This window comes from Kwoniella botswanensis, chromosome 1 (assembly GCF_036426115.1).
Source record: "Kwoniella botswanensis chromosome 1, complete sequence".
Taxonomy (NCBI): domain Eukaryota; kingdom Fungi; phylum Basidiomycota; class Tremellomycetes; order Tremellales; family Cryptococcaceae; genus Kwoniella; species Kwoniella botswanensis.
The window spans coordinates 9416656-9443639 of record NC_088599.1 but is presented as its reverse complement, the minus strand read 5'-3'; the positions used below and the strand labels follow the sequence as shown (position 1 = coordinate 9443639).

Sequence of the window (26984 nt, the reverse complement as noted above, 5' to 3'; positions counted from 1 at the left end):
GTTTTCGTAACATCTGAATCAATTAACTCAAACAACAAGTCCCACTGTATCCCCAACCCTATACACAATGTCCCAAGCCCATCGACCCACTTGGAACCCAACCCAGGGCCGAGAAACCAAAGCAGGTTCTCAGCAAATATCCAAGCTCGCCCTCGCCTCACATACCAAATTGAAATTCCGTCAACCCGGTCAGACAAACAGCTCTGATGTGGCTCGAAGAGATCTAAAAGCTGAACTGGCAGCAGCAGAGAGGAATGCATTGGAGAAGAAAAGAAAGGCTCAGGGTTTACCACCTTTACCACCTATCGAGGGAGCATTGAGGATAGAGAATGGCAGTACCCAAACGGAGGAAGATGAAGTAGCGGCTAAACGACGGAAAGTGTTGGAAGAGGCTGCTGAGTTGGATAAGGATGACGAGAGTGATGAAGAGGAAATTAAAGATAAAGGGAAAGGGAAGGAGGTTAACGGAGATGCGACACAGGTTGATGAGTGAGTGTAACTTTCATGTCATATAATTCTATCTTTGTTGTATCTGTTGGCTGATGAAGTTGTGATATTACGATCATAGTGATGACGACGACGACGATGATTCGGATGACGATTCGGACGACGAAGATGATACAGCGGCGTTGATGGCTGAATTGGCGAAGATCAAGCAGGAAAGAGCAGAGGAGAAAGCGAGACTCGTAAGTGGGATCTACCTTTTGAGGATTATCATTCCAATCGAGTTGTGAACACCATATATATACCCCGTTTCTACTCATACCTGTAAAAACAACATCAATCCATCAATCGCTAACAGGTGTTCAATTTCCATTTCCATAATATAGGAAGCAGAAAATGCCGCTTCATCCGCTCAATCCCGCGAAGCTGAAATCGCTCTTGGAAACCCTTTACTCAACCTTCAAGCTGCCCTTGGTCAATCGCCTTCCTCACCTTCTTCTACTCTAGGGTCCACAACCACAGCAGGGAGCTTCACGGTGAAGAGGAGATGGGACGATGATTTGATTTTCAAAAATCAAGCTTCGGGTTTGAATGATAAACCGAAGAAAACGGAGTTTGTTAATGATCTGTTGAGGTCAGAGTTCCACAAGAAATTCATGAATAGGTGAGTTCAACTCAGAGTTCTATCTTGTCAAAAGTTATGCTTCGATATCTATGGGAAAAGAAAGGGAATCTTTACTGACTGACATCTGTATGTCTTGCTTGATCATAGGTTTATCAAGTAAACTTGATTTGACTCTCTTTACCATTTGACCTTTCGATTATCACCTTTTCTCGCTTTCACGGATATACAATGTAAATTTCTGTTTTTTTGTGTCATACCATATATGCATGTTCTTGTTCATTATCATCGTCACCTCATAACACTACGTTTATATACAAACAAGCTATTCCCAATAGAAAAAGATTAAAGAATGAGTTCGCCATCGCACGGACAGAAGAACAACCATAAGGCAACCATACTGGTCAAACAAGTATCGTCTAATTACCCTGATTCTGGGTTTGAGCCAGAGGGAAGAGACTCCTATCAGCCACTCCACCTTGACCTAACCCTACACCCGACTGACCTTGACCCGCTGAAGGCAATCCACCATGAGCTAGATATCCTGATGAGGGTGTACCTCCTTCTCCACGTGTGGTAGGGGTGTAGTTGGCGAATGAATTTTGGTGAGAGGGAGGTAAAGGGATATTAGTAGCTTGGCGAGAAATACCTCTTTGCGCAGCAGCATTGTCGATGGGAGTAGATGACTGATCTATCACGTAGGGATTGGTAGTTGCTGGTGGACGAGGGATGTCAGAAGCATGTACCGAGTCATGTCCGTGATGTGCACCTTCAGCCTGAGTGTTGACGTTACCCTCTGAGTTTGGGTTGATAGGTGATGGGTGTGATGATTCTTTCATATGATCATGAGAATGTTTATCTTCGACTCCTTGTCTATGTCCACGCTCGTGGTGAGCTTGGTCTGTTAGATCACCATTCTTCTTGGCTTGACCTTCGGTGACCTTGTCTGGATTTTTGGTGATTTTACCGACTAAATATGTCACCAACTTGAAGTCAGTATCGTATAATACACTTTGAAACCCAGATCAATCATCTATAGTCATGTGGACTCACCAGCTTGCTCGATGCTACCTGATACCTTATCACCGATCGTAGGTTTGTGATCTATCTGTTCTTCTCTACTACTGGTAGTGGCCAAGGTCAGCCTGGGATTTGAGAATTTGACTCGATGTTTGAATATACCGACACTGATGGGTAGACTTACTCGGTGTGTAGTTTGGTGTCCTCGTTTTGAGCCATGATGATCGCTTTATAAGTAGTCTACCTTATATGGGACTGAGTCAAGTTGAGTGGAAGGAAGTATTTATAGAGTGTTAGTGAGGAAGATCCTTCGACAAGTACGTTATCTTGATGGTATATATAGACACATTCTTGGCTGTCAGTACACATTATCAAGACGTCATCCACATGTCATCTGCCCATATTGATGGTCAATGACGATATGAGAGTGAGAGTGAAAGTGCCTTTAAGACCTGCCAATCTTGATGGTGATGGTGATGACGACAGTTGACATGACCTCAAAGGAGGGGTGTTCATTCATGAATGTCTTTGGATCATCACTTCCTGTGCAGAATGTCGTGGTCGGCCATATGTATCAGCAGGACATACATGTACGCAACATGACGATGATCTTTCACTGCATCCCAACGATAAGACAAGATACATGGAGTATATGAATGGATCTCTTTACCGTAGGTCTGTGCACAACGGAATCAAATGAGGTGTCCGTAACCGTATCAGGCTTATCTCTGTCGCTACTACAGTAGTACTCGTATGTTATGATTTTCCAATAATGAGACAGGCGCTACCATCCATTTTCCAATCCGGAGTCTCCATCAACAGAATTCTTGGAAATACAAAGCATTCCTCAACCCAACGTCTTAATCCATATATACCATTGGTTCATCCTCCTTATCTCTCTTCTTTCTTTTCTCTACACCCTACACTTCGACGCAGTAGCACAGCAAATCAAGATGATCTCCCTCCGACTCGCTCGACCAGCTTCTTCCATCCTCAGGACCGCCCTTGCTCCTCAAGCTAGAGCCAAGGCAATGAGTTTCTCAGCCGTCAGGTTTATCTCTAGTGGGTAACTCTCCTTGTTCAGATATCATAGTGTCGACGCTGACTGAATACATATGTGTTTTTTGTATCTCTAGCTCGATACACCACAGATCACGAATGGGTATCTTTCGACTCAAACTCTAATATCGGTACAGTCGGTATTACAGATTACGCTCAGAAGGCTTTAGGAGATGTTGTCTTTGTTGAGTTGCCTGGACAAGGTGCAGAGGTCGCTCAGGGTGGTGAGTCATCATTGCGACTTGTGTAGATTGCATGGAGAGTCGATCTTGGGATATGAAGATATAGAGTACCGTACAGATAGTCATCCGCGGATGGCTCAACGCTAATGTCCCAACTCTCATTGCAGATTCTATCGGTGCCGTTGAATCTGTCAAAGCAGCTTCAGATATCTACGCACCCGTATCAGGTGTGATTGAAGAGATCAATGAGACTTTGGCGGATCAACCTGGTTTATTGAACAAGGCTCCAGAAGGTAATGGTGAGTTGTTATCTTCTAGCAATTTCATATATGTTTTTCATCATCTACACCACATCTCGCCTATACCTATATCTACATGTAAAATCCACCCCTACATCTAGGTTCAGTCGCACCTACCTTTTCTATCATAGGGACTCGTTACTGACTCTTGACCTATGTCCGCAGGATGGCTCGCCAAGATCAAACTCTCCGATCCATCCGAATTCGAAGCTCTCTTGAATGCTGAAGCTTACAAGGCCCACTGCGAAGGCCAATAAGCGAATTTCTTATACGCTATACGAGTTGTTCGAACGTAAAGAAAGGAAGTCATATTTTTGGGAATGCAAAGCGTTGTTCTTCTGGTTATCGAGTTCATATCTACATTGATACGATTTAGTATCATGGTTATTCAATTATTCGAAATTGCTCAATGACGAAAAGACGAAACGAAATGATGGGGGACTAACATGATTCACGTACTGATTCTCAACTAGGACAAAAGCCAGATATTTGAAATTTGGTATCTGGCAGTATAAAAAGTTACTCGAATCCCGTGAATAATTTCGAGATATACAGAAATAAAATTATCGTCACCACCGACATTGATAGTACGATGATGAGGATCCAAATCTTGACTATTATCCTCATGAGATCCAACAAGAAATCATTATTATGGAGATTTTCGCCTTTTCGCTGAAATTGAAAGTAGTCTCGTACTGATAGGTTACAATAAAATATCAGCGAGGGCTTTGACTATGGGATTCCACGAACGACGGAGCTTGATATCAAAACTTACTTCTAAACATAGCTGATTGTTACCCCATGAACAGACCACGTATCTATCCGATTGTGGTACTTGGTTCGTACGGTACACGATGACAGCTAAAGGTTATAGTTGCAATGAAAAAAAAAACAGTGAAAACATATCTCCAGTATTATCAACTCCAAGAACGATAAACGACAAGAGACAAAGGATACTCCACTCATCTCATCCTTTCTTCATCGTCCAAACTGTCATATTGCCTCGTCGATGCCAATACGAGAGCGAGAATCCTGTGCAACACACATACGAACCCAGCGACGTATTTCACATACTCACCAAGCACAATCATTCAGAGGACTGATAGTCATAAAGGTGAACGTATCTCTAACACATATCGTCGAAAAAATACTTTATACCCTCTTTTCATCGCATCGAACAAAACTAACGCTACAGTATAGTAGATCGCGAGTTGAACAAGAAAATGACACAGATCAAGGGAGAAGGTGATATTCAGCTCAGAATCAGAATAGGATATGTACAGTACTGACTGAAAATCTTTCACTTACAATCTATACATATGTATATATACGAGCAAATCAGTTGCTCAAGTGAGTTGAAGCGAGTGATAATAATCGTTCCTAATTACCATATGGTACCTCCCCACGATACAAGATCGATGCAAAGATGTCATTATATAACAATTCAAATGATGGTATTGGTAATGGCTTCAACAAGATTGAGCAATCCTCGAAAGGTACGTACAGTATAGTACATAGTGAATCGTTTCTAACCCAAGCTCGATTCAGACATGTTGTAACTCCGATCATTGAAAGTTTGCCATGATAGACAGGCACATACTGGATGATCAAGATGATCCCTTTGGGAAAATATGGTTTATCCAAGAGCTCAAGGCCAGACCGGGTCAAGAAGCAGAATCATACACCAGAAATAGAACTATCAGACCACCTCCTGAGTTGACGCAAGAATCTGACAATTTCAATTATGATCCTACCAAGGTACTCGAGTGGACTGGTACTGTCGCCGGTTCAGGTGAGTTCGAGTTCTCTCGAGCAAAAGCGAAGATTCTTGTGGTCAATGTTAATCTTTGTAAACCACGTGAATGCACAGATACTGTCAGCGGACGTGGACAACAAGATGATCACTTTGCCGTCATTACTGAGTCGAATGCCTCTGAGCATCCCACACACGATAGAGGTCATCAGATGGGACTAAACACATCCATCTCGACTACCGAAGAGGAGCAATCAACCACTGAGAAAAGTAAACCACCTCACGGAGCCAAAGTCAAGTCAAGTCCAAGTGCAGATCAAGAAGAAATCAAGCAAGGTTCAGTAATGCCTCTGTCCGCAAGCGAAACTGAGACCAAGACCTCGGTTTCGATCGTGTCGCAATCATCGGAAAGGCCTCGTGCTTGGGCCTCATTATTCCAATCGACCGTAGCTCCGTGTGCTGCGTCCACGGCAGGTACTTCTGCACCTGCGCCCGTAGAGACTTCATCAGCATCTGGTGTATGTTTGGCCAAGGAAGCGGCACGTATAAGTAATGATACTCAGCCCGAAGAGGTAGAGAAAATTGAAGATGCAGGAGGAGAATTCATAACTGTCATACGGGTTAAGAGACAATCTCGAAAATCGACTGATCGACAAGACAAGGTGGTCCGATACGCGGCAGAGGACAGCAGACCTGAAGTATACTCGTACGACGAAATTGATGCACGACCAAAAGGTGAAGATTGGTATCTGCAGCAAGAACTGGCATTGCAAAATGCCAGTTTCAAAAGACCGAGATATGGTGTTAACCCGTATAGACAAAGTGGTTTGTGGTTCAGAGAAATGGGATCTGGATACCAAGACTCATTGGGGAAGAGGATTCCGATAATGGTTTATAATGGAGACTGGATCAGACACAGTACGCTAAAGTGAATGTGAGATGTTAGTATCAACTCGACTTAATCCCTTCTCCCACTTTTGGATCGTGATAAAATTGGATGAGTACATTAGAGAGTCATCATTCACATCCACGTCCGAGACTTTATTGAATGCCTTACTATGCCGAACATTACTTATCATCATAACTTTTAATCAATTGTTTGTCCTCGTGCATGTGGATCTGGGGCCTGCTAGAGATAGTATCCAGTAACGACTCATCCAGCTCATGTTGCAACCGCGACCCACACACGACTCGGCTTGGTGAGTCTTGGCTTTTGCGTGGACGCTGCTGAATACGCGGTGGACACGTAAAGATATGAATTCTGAATATGACACAGCATGATTCGATTGACTTTGCAACTAACGAGTGGGTCTTTCCAATCCGACCAAGCCAGTTGGATTGGATTTGGATTTCAATTTGCTTGGCACGACAAGTGCTCGAATAGACGCGTCGTTCTATTCTCTAACGATCTGTTTATCTACGCCTCGCAGTTGCCCTTGATCGGAGAGTTGTATAACCACGTTGCACGGTCTATAGCTTAATTACCCTGAGGTATATTACTGAAATTACCAAATTACCGTCAAAGAGTGAGATTGGAACGCGACGCGTCTTTCTTGCTTACCAAACAATCGATCATCTTGTTCTCTCGCCTTGCCGCACTCTTGGCTTCGATGTGATCGTGTAGGGGGGGATGTGTTCAACGAGTTTTTTTTTCTGTAAAGGTTTACCCTCTTGGCTTTCGACGGTTGTTTATCTCTTTCTTCGCTTTACCCTTTATCTCGTTGAACGAACCATCCACATCCATTTCAACGTCTATTCAGTCCATTATAATCTCGACTGCCATCTTGTTTACTTCATATTGACATTCAGTCAATTCGACATCTCGTCAGATCAGCGAAGTCATCTCACAATATCTTATATCTTCACATACACTGATCGCTAGACGATATCGGATGGTACTCTCAACTCGTGTCAATATAACACATTCGTATTGGTAGATCAGTGATCGCCATTGCCATCGCCATCATCTCTATCACGCGTCTTTCTTTGGCCATCAACATTCCACACAGCATCGCTTTGACGCCACCAACCGTTACCGTCACTGTCACTTGTGACCTCAGCATCGAAGCGCAGGTAGCTTCAACGTTTCATACATACCTCAATCTACTCCTTACCCCTTACTACGCCTTCGATGCCATCCACTTTCAAAACTTCAGTACCTGTCTTTCACCCGGATCATCCACACAATCGGAATCCTTACCCCTTGTACGAATCTCAAACGAATATCCCCAACGTCGGCAGCAGCAGCAGCAGCAGCAGTAGTAAGATAGGGAGGATGCTCACGAAGCAGGCTCAGCATGGAGAAGAAGGAATGAGCGATTCGGAAAGTAGTTTGTCACCTAGTCCAAGCTCAAGGAGTCGATGTTTCTGTGGAAATCCCACGCAGGACGGCGGGATCTACTGTAGTGTCTGTGAGTCAACTGATAATCATCTAAATGGTATCCAAGCTGACGTTAGTCCTATTAATTTTGATCAGCTTGTGCTCGATCCGATGCTTTCTCTTCATTATGCTATAAACCCGCTTCCCAAAATCCAGAACCACTCATATCTCAACATGGACAACATCCATCCATCGCATCGGCAATTTCATCATCCCTTTCCCGTAATCCCTCCTCAGCTTCTTCAACATCCATCGCCTCATCCTCGTCGAATCAAGATGTCGGAGAATGGACTGCCTCTCATTATCGACGACTGGCTCGAGCGGATATTCGTCGTGAAGAACGTAAAGAGGAGAGAAGGAAAAGGAGAGCAGAAGGTAGTTTGGCAAGTTCGATCAGTACAAGTCGCAGTACGATGATGTCCGTCTCCTCATCCGCTTCGAGAGCTGTACCGGATTTGGTCGGTGGTCATTCCCATTCTAGAAATCCCTCAATAGCAAGTTCCATCACTTCCATGTCATCCTCCACTTGGGGACTGGGAGGTAGTCTATCACGAAACCCTTCTTCAGCCAGTACGTCCTCGAGAAAGGGAGGTAATGGATACGGTGGGAATGTCAATATTGGTGCGGCCATCATGGAAGATGAGGATGAAGAAGAATGGTTACAATCTGAATTTTCACAACCCCCTATCCCTGCTTTACCAGTATCTTCAGCATCAACATCGTCATCAAAGAGAAGACCATCTCACTCGCGTACAGGTAGTAAATCGACTTCTTCAAATAGGAAAGGAAGGAAACATACTCCCGATCCATTGCCTTTCGGAATGGGTAAAGATATGCGAGATGTGCTAGAAGAGATAATACAAATGGAGAAGAGCTTCTTGGTCTCGGATAACGAGAATGACGATGATGATCATATGTCTCAGAGTGGAAATCAGATACCTCCATCGACAGGATTATTTACCAGTCAATTTGATCGACCACCCCGAACACCCAGTCCAGTATCTACTTCTAAAAAGAGAGGATCCATAGCGCCTGGAGCGCCAATACGAGGTCATAGATCGGCCTTATCCCATTCTGCTTTACCACCACCTTCACCACCTCGTAACATCCGGAACCCTCAACCTCAAAGACCCCCTTCTCTCATGGGTTTACACCAATCCTCCTTATCTGAATCACACACCGCGCTGTACTTAGCTACTGCGTCGCCTGTAGCTCCTGGTCCAACCGGACGACGATCGGCCAGTCCAAAATTGGAGTATAGAAAATCAATTACGTTCACTCCTGACGCTGCTGGACCGTCAATCTCATTCGATGGTCTGCCTGCACCAAGAAGGATATTCGATTCTCCTGCTGGGAATGGAACTATCACCCCGATGGGAGGGAGAAGGAGGTTGAACTTGACTCCTCAAGCTGTACATCCTTCTATGGATCATTGGAGGTTCCCCTCTGGATCTGGATCAGCCTCTACGATGGCTACTCCAACCAGACCTTCACAAAGTCAGGTACCTACACCGGACGAAATGCGCATGTCGATGAGTATGGCAATCGAACCGACACTTTTATGGCCAACTCAACCACCTAATCTCCAACCTGCTTTGTTCCCTTGTTCACCTGCCGTGGATACTCCCGAATTTCACTCGACCGCCGTTCTACCTGCTGATGACGAGATGGGAAGGAGAGATAGTCAATTGTCTGCTCCTGGAAGTGGAATGAGATTGGGTGAATTGTTGGGTAGTGGACATGGTTTTGGAAATGGACATGGAGATGTCGATATGGATATGGATATGGACATGGAAGAAGATGGAGATGGAGATGGATCGACTGAACATGGACACGGACAAGGACACGGAAGATCAGGTTATCTACCTGTTTTCCTGGAAGCTGAAGGATTCAGAGCTGGTGATGGGAATAGAGGATGGTAAAAGGACAAGTCTGGATGGCTTGGCTTCTTGTTGAAAAACCAAAGAAGCAATCAAACGAATTCACGGAGAATTCAGTCAATCATTCTTTAACGACCGAAAATGCAAATAACTACTATACTGTAATATCAGAACCGACCTTTTACGACCCATTCTACGAATAAAATTGTATATATATCAATAGAAAGTGAATACGCTGTGCGATATTACAATACCATATGTACTTATACGGTACAGTACGAACAATCCTCATTTTTCCATAGGGCATAGGTTATAAGGCATTTTTGATGATGTAGATGATTAAAATGCAATGCAATGCAGTGAATGAAGAATGCACTATGCAATATGCAGTTTGACATGCTTCATGCGGACCATGTATTTATTCCGGACAGTCGGACGAAGTGGAGAATCAGTGGATCGATTCGCTGCCTAGTAGAATGACGAGTCTTGATCATCTGCCAAAATCTTTTAGTCAAGAGCCAAGCAAGAGTCGATGATCTATCGTTGATCGATCGCATGATGAAATGATGGACTGATGGATTGATTGATAGACAGTGTCGATCATGGTCGGATGGATAGAAAATCATGAAGAGTAAGTGATCATGCCCCGTACATTTGGATACCAATTATCGCTACTCCCGGGGTGCTTGCTGCCTGCTATGAACGATGTGGCAACAAGTCAGAGTACTACAGCTATCTGATCTTTTATTCTATACAATATCGATGAAGCCCATACTGTGACTTCCTTTGTTCTCTGACCTCAATTGTCGGTCCAAGTGTGGACCAGACCATGAAAAGGACGATGGGAATGAATCGTTCGGGTGCCTTTGGTCAAAGGCTAAATAAATGTCGAAAGGACAAGCTGTCAATCTATCCTTTTGATCAACTGTCCCACCCTGTCCCATCTCATCCTACAGGTGACAGCAGGTAACAATGACCTAGACCGGATTTGGAGAATATCCAAATGGTAAGGTAAGGTGGGATGGATGAGAGGATCTGGAAAAGAAAGAAAGGAGAACGAGTACTGAGATAATAGCAATCCCATGATATCGATTACGATATTCATTCATCAATATACATACCACATCGTCATACTTTCAACTTTCACATACTGTCGACCGTTTGAGGTGAAAATTAGGACGTAACATATAACAAATAATAACAATACCAAGAACCTGGTGGATTCGGAACATCGATGGAGATGGAGAAAAGAGCAGAACCTCATTTATCGAATGATAAAAATGCGGGTGATCGAGAAGAAGATTGGTTTCAAGCTCATTCTAGTGAGTTGACTTGAACCTAACTAACTTGTTCCACATTATGAATTATCATTCGTCAATTCATCTCGTCGAATTTACCAAATTTGATCTCGACCTGGACTTATATCTCTCCTAACTCAGCTCAAGTATTTCTGATATTCGGTTCGATCCTATTCATAATCACCCTCCTATGTCTCTACTGCCTCACAAGGAAACAGGGTCAAAAGGTTTTACCCAGCTGTATGAAACGACGTAAGAAAATGAAAGTTCGTTCAAATAGGAATAGTCATAGACCTATATCGAATGCTTCGTCGGTCAGTGGTCTATTATCCCTCAATAGAAGTAGATCAAGAGATCTAAATAATCCAAATCATGCGATAGTTGGTGGATTGAGGATAGACGATGAAGATGGACAAGGGATGGGAAGAATGAGGATGTGGCAGAATTCTGGTAGAGAGGAAAAGAGATTATGGAGGAAGACTGCCTATTTGAGTGATTTGAAGCATGCTACTGAAGAGAATTCCAGGAATTACCAGAGGACACATGGAAAAGGTCACTTCGATGAGGGATTTCCAGATGGGTTTGAACGAGTTACTAGAGATACATTTTACGTGCCACAGCCGATTGGGGGACAAGAAGGACACAGAAGAAATACGACCATATCAAGTTTCGGTCATCCACCTACATCATCATTCTATGATTATTCTGAATCACCTTCGCCTTATTCAGTCTACGATGCAAATGGATTGGTTCGTCCTATATCAACTTACATACCCTATAATCCCATACCGACTTCAACAGACAGTCTGAATGAACAATTACGGTTTCCGCCATCGGTCAAAAGACCTATAACGGATCATAGGAGATCGTTCGTTTCTCACATGACAAATGATCCAGGTTATCTCGAAGATCTTAAAGCTGGATCTTATGGTAGGAAGTCTGGATCGTATTACCCTAAATCACCTGCTTCGACTTATGTGCCTCCGAGAGAATCGGTGTATTCGTGGAGATCGTATCCACAAGAGGAGAGTAATTACGAAAGGGATCAATATATTCAGCCTGGTCGGTATGATCACATCGAAAATCAGCATGATCCTCATTCTCATCGTCAATATGAGCCTCAAGATCAGAATTATCATCAGTATGATCGAAACCAAGGATACCATAATGAGCAGATTCAATCCCTTAACCCGGATCACAACGAGGCCAATTCATACCTCAACCCCAGTCCGATAGAGTACGAGTACACTCCTAAACCGTCAATCGACCAATCAATCATTAATGACTGTACAGCTTATACGCAACATCAACCATTACCACTTCCTTATTCCTCTCATTCCCCTCCACCTCTGGAAAACTCCCTGGGCAATACGATCCCTTCAGCTAGACGACGGCATGGGAGGACGCCGTCAATGGGATCCATCAAATTCCCTGAACCTGAACCTTCCCCTGCTCCTGCTCTTGCTCCCATTGCGATAGGAGATGGTATGATTTCACCTTATACTAGATCATCTACTTATTCATTCCCTGCTCCACCCACGGGAGAAGGTCAATTCGAATTCCGATTATCCAGCCAGCCTCAAGCCCCTGCTCAAGGGAGAATCGATACCTATGATCATGATTATCCTAGTCAACATCAATACGAATACCCTCCTGGGAACCCTCCAGGTGAAGAAGAAGAAGGAGAAGTGGGAGATCCATACTCACCTTCAAGAACAGAGGTAAATACTAAATTGAATTCTGCGAGTTATTATTCACCTTCCCTGATATCTAAACATTCTCGAATGTCGACAGTCCCCGGACATGGACATGGATATGGACAATCTAAATCGTTTAATTCGATTTCAAAAGGATTTGATGATTCCGATGGCATGGTTGTGAGTGTGGGTACAACGCCAATGAAAGAGAAGAGGAATAGTAGTGGACCAAGTTTGGCGAAGAGTGATAATCCCAATCCTAGTCCGAATTTCCCTCCTCCTCCGAATCTATGTATAGCTACTACCTCTTCTACCCTCAGCTCGGATCATAAAGATCATATCACTACCAGTAGCAGTAGTGGTGAATCTACTATATCGACCATGTCAAAGAAGATTCAACGGATCAAACCTCCTTCTCTACTAAAATCGACATTACCTCCCAAATCACCTAAATCACCTAGTCCGTTGAGGTATTCTTCAACTTTTGATATGGATGATATGCCAGTTTGGATGAGGGATGATGTGAATGAAGCTGGTGAGGAGCCAGTACCGAAGAGTGAGGTGAAGATATAAGGCTGTTTCGTAGGCGGGAAACCAGATATGGTATTGTGTAATATACCTCCTCCTATATGATGATATTGGGTCGATTGATGCTGTTCAACTATGGCTTATGTACCTTGCTGAGAGTAATTGCAAGGTAGGTGGATCAAGTCCACTTCTCTTTCATCCCACTGAAATCCTCCTCTATTGTTTCGTGTTCGGTACTTGTCGTAAAAGTATGTCAAGATCCATATTATCATTTTGCTGATGGATTGTGATTTGGGAAGCGAGTTGATGGGATGTCAATCGTTTTGGGAGATGGGAATGAGGAATGGTGAAGGTATTTGTTACTCGTGGAGAAATGACCTCTCGATATATCTGAAAATATCTTCTTCATGTTCCGGGAATTGAGATGCGAGATGAAATTGATTTTATGATAACGTCGTCATGTTTATCCAAGATCCCGCTTCTCGTAAGAAAATACCCTCGGGTGTTGAAAGATCTTAGACTGCGAGTGATCGGCCAATGACGGTTCGTTACGTTATGGTGTTTATCCGACACACCGTGCCATCGACACGTGTACGAGTATCACCTGCTATACTCCGTGTGTTTTGGTTCAGTCATCGTTTTGTGGATTTGTATATCATTCATGGTGCTGTAGCTGTGAATGATAATCTCAACGACAATGACACTAACAAGCTCACAGCCATGTAATGTACTGCAATGGCTGAATACTGCACTTCCAAAGGACCCTCTCACGCGACTCGTCGTCATCTTCAAGACGCTAAGACGGTGCACTGACCCACTCCGATGGTAACAAAGGAAACCTAGCAAGTAAGTAAGGCTGACACCAGAAACACACGTCAACCATCAATCAGGAGCACACACGCACGCATGACACAACCACGCCACACTGACCTGATCGTGCTGTATCTGTTTTCAACAACAATGAAACATCCTCTTCGTTCTCATTTACTTATCCGCACAGCGTCTACTTACTCACTGCTAGTCAGAGGGACGATCTTATTGTCTTCCCGACACTTTGATCTCTCGTCGAAGATCACAATAGAAGCAAATACTCACCCTCAACATCTCATATACACTTCAACATCCAATCCATCAACATCCCATCAACTATCGCATCGCCACCCAGTTTCATATCGAATCATATCAAATCAGCTCTTATCAACTCAACTTAACCAAGCTAGAGACTAATTCGCCATATCATCGTTATACCCACACATTCCACCATACTACTACCCCTTATTCACCGGTCCATTTTCACCTTGGCAATCCCCTTTTGTCTACTTCCTACGAGCGTTAGCCCAAGCGACAAGGATGCAGTACTACAACCAAACGCCTAATCCCATGATGGGTGGAGGAGGGATGGGTGGGATGGGAATGATGGATCCGAGAATGCAACAGCAAATGCAAATGCAAGGGATGAACCCTATGAATGGCATGAATGGAATGGGAGGGATGCAACCAGGTATGGGAGGGATGATGAATGGGATGGGGATGGGGATGAATGGGATGGGTAATTATGGTCAGGCATGGAGACAGCTTGTAGGTGATCCCCTTGACCACTACTAGAGTGGCGATTCAAGCCGATGTGATATTTGTGTTGATAAATAGGGATACGATTATACCTTACCGGTTCTGGGATATAAACCCGAAGCTACTTGGGGAGCATGGGATTTGGTAAGTGATTAATCAATCTTTGAGTAATACATAAACTGATAGCATACCTATTTCCTAATGACCTTCACCATTCTCATCTTCCGATTTCAATACACCACCAGGCAAATGCGCAATATAACGGAGGAAGACTTGAAAGATCATTTTTCGACAATATCGTACGTCTTTTAAGAGAATATCAATACCTCAAACATAAAGATAAGTATCAACGTGAACATGAAGGCTTACAAGATTCAAATTCCCCTTTGACCACTCCGTTATCTCCAAACTTCTTGTCGAAACAGATTTCAACCTTGACGAACTTTTTTGCGAATCGACATTTGTCAGAGGAAGCTGCTCGAGATGCTCATCGAAGAGTGTATTATCAAGCTGAAGGTGCTGATGCCGGTAATAAAACGTTGGGTGGGGCTGCGGCTTATCAAGCTTACTTGTGAGTGATCAGCTGTTTAATCGAAGGCGAAGACAAGGAATGAGCTGATAAAGGTCTTTTATTGTAATAGAATCTGGGATCGAGATCATTATTCCGCTTATCATGCCAATCCCACTCAGGAAAACAGAGAAAGACTTGTCGGTCTAGCTGTAGCTGAATGTGAGCGAGATTCCATTCCTTCATTTATGGTAACCTTGTCCTCGTCTTACACTCACACGACCCTTGTTGTGATGAGCCAGTGTTCAGTCTATGGGATCGAGTTCAACCTAGATCATCAAGAGCAAATACCGAAGATGCCGCTCAGTACGCTGCTGCCACTGCCAAATATCTCTTCGACAGGGTATGCTGCTTCCCCCATGAGTGCCCCACGGTTAAGTTTCATAGCTGACAGTATGTCATCATAGCACTATGATATTCCTCACTCTCACTCCCACCGACGATCTGGATCTAGATACTCCGGCTACGGGGCTGATAATGATAGTGATTCGGATGATGATAGGCGAATGAGGAGAAGGAGTCTATACAATCGTGAGTGTCTCACTCAGCCAGGTCAGCTCTATTTAGCGATATCCAGCTCGGGAGCTCGGATATCAGGACTAACGATTATGCACTAGAACAACCTTATGGCATGGGAGGAATGCAAAATTCTATGATGAATCAAATGCCAATGCAAGGAGGTATGATGCCAGGAGGTGGCGGGGGCATGATGGGACCTCAATCGATGGGTATGGCAGGTATGGGCATGGTCCAACCTGGTATGGGAGCATTGGGAATGCCAGGGGCAATGGGAGGTGGAGGAATGATGAATAACCCAATGATGATGAATCAGATGGGAATGAACGGTATGGGAGGTATGGGTATGGGTATGGGAGGAATGCAAACCGGAATGATGAATGGCGGGATGATGGGTGGTGGACCGCTGGGAGGTATACCTGGGAATCATGGTCAGTTGGGTGAGGCGCAAGCTGGACCGGTGAGTTTATGAATGATCTCCTTCTCGGCTTGACCAACATATACAAATCTCGTCAAAGTGATCAGACTTGGTCACCAGAATGGATCACCGTGCTGAGGAGAAGTGGTTGAGGAAATGATAATTGGATTTATATCGTCCTTCAAGATGAACGGTCCGATTGCTGACTCGACCTTCCGGTTCTCCTCTAACAGGGCATGCACCCTTACACCTATGGAGGCCAGTCAGGCGTAGCCTATGGAAACACCCCTATAGATCAGATGGGTAATCCAACCTTCCCTGGAGGACCTGGACGAAGCTGGTACGGTTATGGCCAACCTAGATATTTTTAGATGAATTCAGTAACTTGTCAATCACGCCGGAAGTAAGAGAAATTGCAAGAGATGCCACAACACAGCCTCATCAGATAAGACAGACCAATGACGAGGGGAACCAGGAAGGTAACGGAAGAAACAGAACAAAGAGGAAGAAGAGTGTAACTTTCAAGAAAGATGATGAATTGATCGAAATTATTGGACGATCTAGATCTTGGAAGAATCAATGATTAGACTAGAGCATTCTGTGGATTAGGATTACTAACATATTTCATATTTTGTGATTAGCTAGAACTTCTATCTGATGTATATGCAGAGTTAGGTAACTTATCTGACCGTTACATCGAGCTGAGAGGAATGTTCAACTGTGAATTCAGGTTATGTTGGGCGAAAAGTTTTCAGCTGTAATGCTAGCTGAGCTTGTGTGCGATCACATTCATACATCTTACAGGAGTAAATCCTACAGACGTTATGACGGTTTGCTTTCTTCTTCCACTGCAATCGGAAGACTAATAAGTAGTCTTGTAGAATCCGTGTGGGAAACTTCGACCGAATGGATTGGTTTTCCCGACTATAAGAGGTAATCACAATATGCAATCAGTAATCTGTCTCTAAGACCACTACGTCTTCCTCTGTCTCCTCATAGTGTTTCTCTTCAGCCAAGTATAGTATATTTATAACTCCAAGCATGTTCTTCAGATATATCTCGGGGATAAAGTACTCAACAAAGAAGCTGGAAGAAGGATTCATGTCAACTCACCGAATCCACCCAACTCAGGTCTGAGTGGCATAGGTCCATACTTGGGCCACCCATAATTGAACCTCATCCCCTGTCCTCCACCCTCCAACGTATATCCATAGACACCCGTACCTCTTCCTTCTTGAGCGGCAATTATAGCTGGTGGTAGACCCCATTCTGGGAATTCGGGTAGGTTCCACGGTACGTGACCCCAATATCCCGAGGAGGGACCTCCTGATTGGATTGAGAGGTGGGGTCCATTGAGGTTCCCGTTGGGGAAGAAGGAGGCGCCGGGGTATGTCGAGAGGAGGGGATGGAGGGCGAAAGCCATCGTTCGTTTTGGTGTGTTACCTGGGAAAAAACGGGTTGTTAGAGAATGTTAGTGTGAGTGAGGATAAACCTCGAACAAGGAGGAGGGGACGTACTTTGTTATGTAGCTGTGAAGAGCTTTGTGCATCAGTCAGATGATCAAAATCAGTATAGTTCCTATGGGTGACGATGAAATAAACATGGTGGATGAATTTGTATCAGCAGTATACCTCATAATGTGGATAATGGTACTGATCATCTCGCCAAAAGCCCGCAGGCAGTAGGAGCCAAAAGAGAACAAAGGAGTACTGAAAGATAGCTCTGGACAGAACTACTACTTTTACCATATGGTTCAGTGATACAATCCAATATGTTGCTAGTCACGCAATCTTCAAGCTTGGTACGATGGTCGACTCCTTTCTTTGTGAAGTGAGCATGGACAAGAGCATGTAGCACAAAGGGACCCATTGGACAGAACTGTGATGAACAAATGTCCGTCAGTTGCTGGCTAAGACGATTGACTCTACCAGCCATAATATTGATATCGAGCTCGTAAGATGATTTGGACGGATGAAGGGCATGATTGTTGGGGTGCCGGTATGGTTGATGGGCCCCTGCTCATGCTGTTCATACATCAGCTCGTAATGTAACAGTGACCAGCTGGCCATCTTTCAATATCACCCTTGCTGTTATCCGTTCGAATGAGTCATTTTACCCTGAAGATGTCGTCATACCACCCCAAGCATCCTCCACATTCCATCTCCACCTCCCTCCCATTCACTCGGCTGTCGACCTTCTCCTTCGCTCTGGCTAAAGGCAGGAGCCACTAACACAGCGAAACTGAAACGTGGAGCATGAGCATCAACACAGATTTTACTGATTGTTCTGGAATTGACTGCTCGCACTAAAATTGATCTAGTACTGCTCACCTGACGCATCCTTCGCTACCAGCACCCCTCGTTCCTAAGAGTCATTCCTAGTCACGTCATGATGATCATTATATCATCTGACATTATATGACTCATATGTACCATACCTTCAGCTTGGCAGAACTCATGGTACAACATGAGACATGGCAGGTATATAACCTCAATAGGTCTGGAAGGAGTGGAGGTATCGTTTCAATCAATGCAAAGACAAAAGATAATTTCCAGTTGAACCAACAACCAACAGTTCATAATGGCAAGCTCACACAACCAAGGACAAGTACACGGACACGGTCAATACGATGAGTAAGTTATATCTCACTCTCGATGCCTTCCTTGAGCAGTTTAGCTGACTTCGTTATTGTACGATGGTTTTAGGACCGCTGCCAAGCCCTCTATCGGACAAAAGATTGGAGGTGGTATTGAAGAACTTGGTGAGTTGATTGCCAGACAATTACCATTCGAACAATCCATCTATATCTTTCATTCCTCGTACCGATCACCTCCTCTATTTACGCAGCAATCGTTTGAAATCATTTCTAACGCTTTATCGATTGACATATAGTCGGAAAAGCAACTCATAACCCCGGTAAAATAGCCGAAGGCGAAGCTAAGAAACATGGTTATGCCGGTCCACCAGGAGGTGCTCAAGGTTATAACGAAACTCTACACAAAGGTGAAAATCCAGGCGGTTTAGCTGGAGAACATTCTATCAACCCTTCCGCACACGGTAATCACGGTCAACATGAACCAAGTCGACATGAAGGGTTCAACTCCAACTCTCAGTCTCACTCTGGTCCAGGTGCTCACCACCCAGGTGGTGTAGGAAACCAATCGCCCTTCCCTCCTGGACAAGGGGAACCGGGATTCGGTGGACATCCTCAACAACAACAGTTTCAACAAGGTCAACATTCCGGATTAGGTGGAGGGTCCACTTCTAGAACTCATGAAGGTATTGGAGGTGGACCGGCGGGTCATGATTCTGGATTACCCTTGGGTAGCAACGCTGGCGGACCGGGTCATCATGGACATGGTGTAGGTGGAGTCGAACATGGTTCAGGTATCGGTGGACATTCTGGGACAGGATATGGTTCTGGACAAGGTATCGGTGGTGGACATCACACTGGTACGGGTGTAGGTGGAGACAACGTTCAACCTCCTTTTGGTGGAAGTGATAGGAGATATTAGATGGTAGATACATCAATAATCAATGTGATGAGACCAAGAGAAGGAAGAAGATTATTGTATCGTATAGGAGAGTTGGGACAAGTACTCTATGTAGCTATATAGACATTTCGAATCAAATGTATAGGAATGATCAACGAATGAACGTATGAAAGATTGAATGAGATGAGTGCATGTCCCTACGACCTATGCCTAGCAGCTCTGATTTGCTCAATTCCAGAGATGCAGATGCAGCCTTGCCTTCTGTGTCTTGCAACACGAATATTTCATATTCAGCGATCAACAGTCGGATAACACAGAGATTTCGCTGTATATCTGATCGATGTTGCGCAGCAAAACCACCCTGAGGGATGAAGTCATGACCAATACTCAACAACCAATGCTGCGAAACAACCTGATCGTTTGCAAGTATCACTGTGAGTGCAAAACTGTACTGTGATGTGTCTTTTATGTATGTACAGCACTTAGTGTTGCATAATTTGCAGTACAAGTATTTAGGTGCAATATTTCTACTCTCTGTCTCTGCACTGCTTGTTGCCATTCTCCACTCTCGAGAGACTGACTCATCATGCATGATGAATGCATGTCAAATGATTTTCAGCACAAGCTACTGCGGACTTTGCACATATTTGCCGTCGGATACTTTACTTGAGGTGCTCCCCGCTCATCTCATTCACGTCGACTGCGGGTTTATGATGAAATTGCGTCATGATGATGATCATTTACATCCAGTGACCTTGGTACACAGACGGTACCGTAGTCGTACTGCAGTACTTCCGATACAAAGTCAAGTACGCTTGCAGGATGCTCACGTATATATAAGCGAACGAAGATCGCACCTTACTTCGTACATAGATAAATCTTTTGCGAAACATACAAACACACAATAAAGTAATTCACACCATATACAACTACATAAATAGAAAACGACATAAGTAATATCGAATATGGGATTACTAGGACATCATCATGGACATGGTGGTCCAGAGTGAGTACTCCGTTTTATGATAGGAAAATTACAAGTTGACGTTTACGGTACCAACTACCTCTTGTCCTTGTGATATTTCAATAGACCACCTCATAAACCATCTCTCGGTGAGAAGATCTTAGGACATGGTAAGTCTATCCTTTCCTCCATCTACATCTGTCTATGTCCTATGTTCCATGTTCTGCGTTCTACGTCCCCTTCATGCAGTCACATATTGATCCTAACATACTGATATTTATAGTTCTAGGAAACAACCATAACGGTGGTCCACAAGGTGGTCCAGGCGGTCCAGGTGGCGGGTATGGTGGGCAAGGAGGCTTCAATGGTCAGGGAGGACCAGGAGGTTATCAAGGTGGTGGTGGACCAGGCTTCGGTGGTCCAGGTCAAGGTCAAGGCTACGGTGGTGGTGGTGGTGGTGGACCGGGAGGCTTTGGTGGTGGACCTGGTGGACCGGGTGGACAGGGCGGTTTCGGAGGTGGTGGACCTGGTGGATATGGCGGTGGACCCGGTGGACAAGGCGGTTTCGGAGGTGGACCCGGTGGTGGACCCGGTGGGCAGGGTGGATTTGGAGGTGGACCAGGTGGTCACGGAGGCCACCATGGTGGTGGTCCAGGTGGACAAGGTGGATTCGGAGGTGGACCTGGACAAGGGGGACCAGGTGGTGGTGGTTTTGGGGGTGGTGGACCGGGAGGACCAGGTGGACCCGGCGGAAGATGGTAAATTGAATGATAGTAATTTTGTATTTACTTGATTGTATATATGTAAGAAGGCAATGAATTGAGGAGTATAGTTCCATGTGAAATTTGCTTTGTATATAAAGAATGAGAATATGAATAAGGCAGTCGACAATCAACCATGTTTTTATATGTCTTGTACGGGGACGATACCACAACGACTATACAAGTACATGATGAGATATGAGCTACAACAACAGAACGTACACTAGTACACCTGAATCTATAATTTTTCACCGTGAGTGGAAATGACGTTACGGATCTAATCTTTCGATACCTGTTTTAGCTACACATTCTTGCACCATCAATCGGATCTATGAGAATTGAAACCGAGTGAGCGTTGATTGACATTGATAATACCTATTCTGAATAAACCTCAGCTCAGCTACTATTCAACTTACATCTATCACACCTGTCTCAACTGCTTTCACATTCAGCAACGGTTCGTGTTTTTCCGTACAGCCTTCAAGATCCTGTGAAGATGGTGGATGCAAGGTATCGTTTGCCAAGGCAGGTATCCATGGTGCGATAGACTTCATAGAGTGAAATTCATTGATCAGCTTGACCACATGAAGAAGAGCAAACGTTCGATTTGATAGTTGAATGGTAAAACTATCCTAAAGTTTGATAGACGTACCCCATCTTCATTGTTGTTTGAGGAAGGTTCAAGCGAATCGTTCGTCTCGATTATCACCGCAAAAGTGGTCTCGCCTATAAGAGTGAGACACAAGCGCTTCAGCTGATGACTTCTTGAGACCGTTGATAGCGAAATCGATCGCAATTTGTGGACCCACCTTGGTTATCCAATAACTGTCCTTCTAACGCATTTAGTTTTATCAAGAAACCACGTAGCATCAATCCCAGTTCTTCCGCGTTCGGTGCGCCTATCAACCTATATGGATGACATACCAATTCATCAGTGACCGGTGACAGATCATAAGAAGCTATATGGAAGATGAGAGGTTGATCCAGTAGGAGTATTGACGTACCCTACCTCACTTCCTCTGCCTTCTCTAAGCTTATCCAATTCCGCCAAATACCCCAAATCGAAGATCATCCTCTCCCTAGGTAATCCATCTTCCACTCCCTTGATCACCACTGTCATCCGTTTCAGCTTCCCACTATGTATCTCTGGAGCCAGGGAGGAAACGACATTGGTGATGTAAGATCGGACTTGAGGATGTCGAGATTGATAGACTGGGACTTGATGGGCTCTTCTACGTGAGAAAGTCGAGGGTGGATAAACGGAACGGAGATAGAGGATCGTGTGGAGGGATATCTCCACTTCATCATACGAGCAAGACGAAAGGGACATTCATCAGCTCTATGCTTGGATCAATGGGGAAGATGTCACTTTACTCACAGAACGATATTATCGCATCTGCTATTTCTACGAGACGAGACGGGAGAAGATGAGCTATGACCGCTTTGGACGAGCATCGGGCAGTTTTGCTTACCTTTGTAGCTCAGTCCTGGCTGCTGAGCGGCAGTAGTAGTCATATTGTGTCTCTCTCGATCCGCTTGTGGTGGAAGTCGACAGTTATCCTAGTCTAAGATGCCATCGACTGTAATCCTTCTGCTTCCTCTCACTTCATCGCGTTGACGTCAAATGGCTGCCACGTGTGGGACTGGTTCTCTAAGTCACGTGACTCAAGTTCAGATCTCCGTGGAATGTGATCGAGTTGTTTTACCCTGAGATAAGCTTTCCAGCAAATCTGAAACTGTAAATCCAAAATCTGCCCACCTGATTTAGAATACCATTTACGTTCAATAGCAGCTGAACGCTGATAGTTGTGCTCACTTATCCTGATATCGAGACTGTAGTGAGCAGTCCATCCTCCTCCTCTTGGTTGGTTTACTCCGCAATGGCAGTTTGGAACTCCATGCAATCCTTCCCGGCAGTTCCGGTGTTGAATCATTTAGTCCTCGGAAGAAGTCGGAAATGTCAGGAACGACGTTTGATGATATTTTCGAATCTAATCTCAAGATTCGAAAATCATCCACAAATCAATCTCGACTCGGTCAAATGCGATGATGAGCTTGAGCTTCTAACAGAAATCTGGTGTGGGGTAGAGGGATGATATGTTTTGAGTCGAGATGATCTTTCCATTGGGGCTGGTAGGCAGAGCCGATCAGTGCGTTGATCACTTACTACTATTGTGCGAATCTCGTGACCTCGAGTGTGCAGATCATCCTGTTCAGTTTGGGTCAACTCATCAACCACCCGTCATTCCCCTTCCCCTCCTCCTCTTCTTCGTCTCACGGTCAATTCCCCGCTATATCCGGTCAATCCGATAATCTAAACTTTACCCCAAAGTTTATCTCTACTACTGTACTCGTACTTCAGTGTCGTGTGACGCCTTTTTACCCCACGTCGTATTCTCATATTCTCATATCTCGACATTAATTTCGAATTTCGAGAAAAGTTCGAAATCACAATCACGATCTCAATCACCTATACTTTCAATCTTATTCGCTGTTCTTGACATCATTCCGAGCTCCCTCTTTCGCTCTTTCCCTCTTTTGTATTTCCCCTTCTCATATATATAGCTCATAAGAAGAAGTATGAGCTCCTCTTTCTCTTCTTCTTGTTCTACTTCTTTCAAATCCTTATCTTCTTCATCTAGTAAAAGTAAAATATATTTATACACATCCCTATCGTCAGATAACACTTTCATCCCCCGCTCTTTGATATCATCTTCGTTATCATCCCCACAAACTACTCGTACTCGTAATAGTACAATCCTTTCATCCTCCTTATCTCCTCATCAACATATATATAGACGTAATTACTCTTACTCTTGCAATTCCCGACCTAAACTCAGCCACCACAAGATGACAACCTACATTACCAAAGCATTATCATCCCTCGCTACCAACGGTACACTCACACCACCTCTCACACCCAATGAGAACGATGCCAAATCAAGTGAGCTACCCTTTTCCCAAACACCATAGCTATAAAAGACTAATATGTTCTGTATCCTTTGGCAGTCTCACGATCATCCTCTCCCCACCCTTTGATCTCTCCTGAACAGAACCTCCTCCGACTCAAAGCTCACTTACAGAACCTTCCCACCGATTTACTCAAACATGTTCATCTGTCGAAGATCAGAAGAGAAGATCCTTCGTTGTACTTCTCAGCTATTAGAGATGATTTGACCGGTCTGTGAGTGCTATTTGTCTCCTCGTCATTCAATACTTACAGTTCCTATCTACCTCTCTTGTCTTTGGTCTACTCTGAATTACCATATACTGATAGGATTGTCGATATGTTAGCGCACCAATTGTGTACACTCCAACGGTCGGCGAAGCATGTCAAAAGTATTCACATATCTACCAAGGTCCAGAGGGTCTTTACCTCTCTATTGACGATAAGGTGAGCTTTGCTGTACACGAAAGATGAACTCGAGTTATCTCAAGCTGACAGCACACCCACTTTCCCTCGTGTTCAGGACCGAATACCCGAAATCCTGGCTGCATACGCATCCAATCTCTCTACCACACCCCAAATCCTCGTCGTCACTGACGGGTCTAGGATTCTCGGTTTGGGCGATCTTGGTATAGGAGGTATGGGTATCTCAGTTGGGAAGTTGAACCTTTACGTTGCTGGAGGTGGTGTTAACCCTCATGGTTGTTTACCCGTGGTTCTCGAGTAAGTCAAATTAACCTATAAAACATATCACGTTAAGGGTACGTATAACTAATCGATGGTGAACTGGATTGTAGTATGGGAACCAACACTGAATCTATAAGGAACGATCCTTTATATATCGGTTTGAGAAGACCAAGAGCTTCTCTCGAAGAGGTACGTCAATTCAGCTTCCATACAGGATCCATGAGCGAAATGATAGCTGATCGTTTAACTTATTATGTATAGGCTACCGAGTTCATGGATCTCTTCATGGCTGCAGCCTCGTCAGCTTTCCCAAACGCTGTGATCCAGCATGAAGATTTCTACTCAGAAGCTGCCTTTGCATTCTTGGACAAGTACAAGAACCAATATAGAATGTTCAACGATGATATCGAAGGGTGAGCTGTTTTTCCTACCCTCCCCTTGAGATGAGGTAACTTCGCCAGCTAACATTAGACTGATGCAGTACCGGTTCAGTCATCCTTGGTGGATTCATGGCTGCTGCCAAACAAGCTTCTGCAGCTTCTGGAAAGGCCCTGAAGGATCATAGGGTTGTTTTCCTAGGTGGTGGAAGTGCTGCTGTTGGGTGAGCTAAGCTTTTAAGGGTCGAAGGATATATAGCTGACATGGTTGCTTCTTTGATCAGTGTCGCCAAAGAAATGATGAACTTCTTCAAGATGCAAGGATTGACCGAGGATGAAGCTAGAGAGAGGTTCTGGTTAATCGATACCAAGGTGAGCTGAGTGAATATCCACCGTCCTAGTTTTAGCAGAAGCTCATCATGAATTGGTACGTTCGTAGGGATTGATCACTTCCACTCGACCTGATGTCGTAGCTGGTAAACTCGCTTCTCATAAGAAGTACTTTATCCGAAACGACACCGAAGGCAAGGAATACCCCTCCTTGGCCGATGTGGTAGAATACGTCAAACCCACTGCTCTCGTCGGACTGTCAACCACCTTTGGAGCATTCGGTGAAGATGTCGTAAGACGAATGGCGGATCTCAACGAAGCTCCTATAATCTTCCCTTTATCCAACCCCACCTCGAAATGTGAATTATCATTCTCCGATGCGTTGGACTGGACAGACGGTAAAGTCCTTTTCGCCTCTGGATCACCATATGCCCCTATCGAGAGAGATGGTTTGTTGAGAGAACCAGGACAAGGAAACAACTTTTTGGTGTTCCCTGGTATTGGTTTCGGTGCTTTACAAGCTGGTGCCAACAGAGTGACAGAAGGTATGATCACTGCTTCTGCGATTGCCCTTTCGGAAGCACTGAATGAAGAAGAAAAGAAAGCTGGTTTGCTGTACCCTAGATTAGATAGAATTAGAGAAGTGTCTGCGAGAGTCGCTGCTGGAGTAGTAAAGAAGGCTCAGGAGGAAGGGGTGGATACTAATGAGAAATTGAGAGGTTTAGGTGAGTTCACTATATCTCAACAGGAACCCGATGTGTGGCGATAAGATAGCTGATGATTGAATGAACAAATAGATGACCAAGCTTTGATCAAGGAGATGAACGATGCTCAATGGTGGCCTTAGTCTTCAATCAATACGACTATTTCTCGCTTGACCTTTAAAACAGATCAGTGAATGATCCAACAGAATCTTTGTCTATCTTTATTCGCGTCCTTCTTAGTTGTTCATAAGGACTCTTCCCATTCAACCATAATACGTCAATCTTCCTTCTTTTTTGATGATATTCCTGATATATTAGGAAAGACAGAGAACACGATAATAATAAAAACAAAATTTGTATATATAGTGAGAATCAGTAAACAAGTACAGTAGTATGCATTTTCAGTCAGGTCATGAATCTGTACTTGTCTTGGTCACATGTAATAATACATGCGTGATACTTGAAATCAGTTGCGTATGATAAAAAG

At 44.2% G+C, this 26984-nt stretch overlaps 12 protein-coding genes across 12 annotated transcripts; 9 read left to right on the top strand and 3 right to left on the bottom strand.

The window, feature by feature from the left end:
- Window positions 1-67: 67 nt before the first annotated feature.
- Window positions 68-1112, top strand: L199_003561 (uncharacterized protein; the record flags this gene model as incomplete). The annotated part of the gene is made up of 3 exons (XM_064889291.1): window positions 68-489; window positions 569-686; window positions 831-1112. 3 exons carry the CDS (start codon window positions 68-70, stop codon window positions 1110-1112), a joined length of 822 nt encoding a protein of 273 aa, XP_064745363.1.
- A 373-nt stretch (window positions 1113-1485) lies between these two features.
- L199_003560 (uncharacterized protein) lies at window positions 1486-2305 on the bottom strand (the record flags this gene model as incomplete). The annotated part of the gene is made up of 3 exons (XM_064889290.1): window positions 1486-2036; window positions 2120-2190; window positions 2271-2305. 3 exons carry the CDS (start codon window positions 2303-2305, stop codon window positions 1486-1488), a joined length of 657 nt encoding a protein of 218 aa, XP_064745362.1.
- Window positions 2306-3039: 734 nt separating this feature from the next.
- Window positions 3040-3883, top strand: L199_003559 (glycine cleavage system H protein; the record flags this gene model as incomplete). The annotated part of the gene is made up of 4 exons (XM_064889289.1): window positions 3040-3148; window positions 3223-3369; window positions 3495-3626; window positions 3792-3883. 4 exons carry the CDS (start codon window positions 3040-3042, stop codon window positions 3881-3883), a joined length of 480 nt encoding a protein of 159 aa, XP_064745361.1.
- Window positions 3884-5052: 1169 nt separating this feature from the next.
- On the top strand, window positions 5053-6267 carry L199_003558 (uncharacterized protein; the record flags this gene model as incomplete). Its single annotated transcript, XM_064889288.1, has 4 exons — window positions 5053-5122; window positions 5215-5418; window positions 5497-6114; window positions 6197-6267. The coding sequence occupies 4 exons, from the start codon at window positions 5053-5055 to the stop codon at window positions 6265-6267; spliced, it is 963 nt and encodes a 320-aa protein (XP_064745360.1).
- A 1243-nt stretch (window positions 6268-7510) lies between these two features.
- On the top strand, window positions 7511-9681 carry L199_003557 (uncharacterized protein; the record flags this gene model as incomplete). The annotated part of the gene is made up of 2 exons (XM_064889287.1): window positions 7511-7790; window positions 7856-9681. 2 exons carry the CDS (start codon window positions 7511-7513, stop codon window positions 9679-9681), a joined length of 2106 nt encoding a protein of 701 aa, XP_064745359.1.
- A 1198-nt stretch (window positions 9682-10879) lies between these two features.
- L199_003556 (uncharacterized protein) lies at window positions 10880-13207 on the top strand (the record flags this gene model as incomplete). Its single annotated transcript, XM_064889286.1, has 2 exons — window positions 10880-10961; window positions 11079-13207. 2 exons carry the CDS (start codon window positions 10880-10882, stop codon window positions 13205-13207), a joined length of 2211 nt encoding a protein of 736 aa, XP_064745358.1.
- A 1305-nt stretch (window positions 13208-14512) lies between these two features.
- L199_003555 (uncharacterized protein) lies at window positions 14513-16604 on the top strand (the record flags this gene model as incomplete). Its single annotated transcript, XM_064889285.1, has 8 exons — window positions 14513-14740; window positions 14810-14875; window positions 14977-15302; window positions 15373-15461; window positions 15542-15642; window positions 15707-15830; window positions 15917-16275; window positions 16467-16604. 8 exons carry the CDS (start codon window positions 14513-14515, stop codon window positions 16602-16604), a joined length of 1431 nt encoding a protein of 476 aa, XP_064745357.1.
- A 491-nt stretch (window positions 16605-17095) lies between these two features.
- L199_003554 (uncharacterized protein) lies at window positions 17096-17656 on the bottom strand (the record flags this gene model as incomplete). Its single annotated transcript, XM_064889284.1, has 2 exons — window positions 17096-17157; window positions 17347-17656. 2 exons carry the CDS (start codon window positions 17654-17656, stop codon window positions 17096-17098), a joined length of 372 nt encoding a protein of 123 aa, XP_064745356.1.
- Window positions 17657-18813: 1157 nt separating this feature from the next.
- L199_003553 (uncharacterized protein) lies at window positions 18814-19748 on the top strand (the record flags this gene model as incomplete). The annotated part of the gene is made up of 3 exons (XM_064889283.1): window positions 18814-18866; window positions 18939-18994; window positions 19126-19748. 3 exons carry the CDS (start codon window positions 18814-18816, stop codon window positions 19746-19748), a joined length of 732 nt encoding a protein of 243 aa, XP_064745355.1.
- A 944-nt stretch (window positions 19749-20692) lies between these two features.
- Window positions 20693-21453, top strand: L199_003552 (uncharacterized protein; the record flags this gene model as incomplete). Its single annotated transcript, XM_064889282.1, has 3 exons — window positions 20693-20733; window positions 20818-20861; window positions 20975-21453. 3 exons carry the CDS (start codon window positions 20693-20695, stop codon window positions 21451-21453), a joined length of 564 nt encoding a protein of 187 aa, XP_064745354.1.
- A 268-nt stretch (window positions 21454-21721) lies between these two features.
- L199_003551 (uncharacterized protein) lies at window positions 21722-22967 on the bottom strand (the record flags this gene model as incomplete). Its single annotated transcript, XM_064889281.1, has 7 exons — window positions 21722-21781; window positions 21869-22000; window positions 22105-22178; window positions 22262-22359; window positions 22457-22751; window positions 22831-22857; window positions 22925-22967. The coding sequence occupies 7 exons, from the start codon at window positions 22965-22967 to the stop codon at window positions 21722-21724; spliced, it is 729 nt and encodes a 242-aa protein (XP_064745353.1).
- A 1335-nt stretch (window positions 22968-24302) lies between these two features.
- Window positions 24303-26640, top strand: L199_003550 (uncharacterized protein; the record flags this gene model as incomplete). Its single annotated transcript, XM_064889280.1, has 10 exons — window positions 24303-24396; window positions 24462-24636; window positions 24747-24846; window positions 24923-25122; window positions 25197-25275; window positions 25348-25499; window positions 25568-25687; window positions 25748-25835; window positions 25903-26518; window positions 26591-26640. The coding sequence occupies 10 exons, from the start codon at window positions 24303-24305 to the stop codon at window positions 26638-26640; spliced, it is 1674 nt and encodes a 557-aa protein (XP_064745352.1).
- Window positions 26641-26984: the final 344 nt, after the last annotated feature.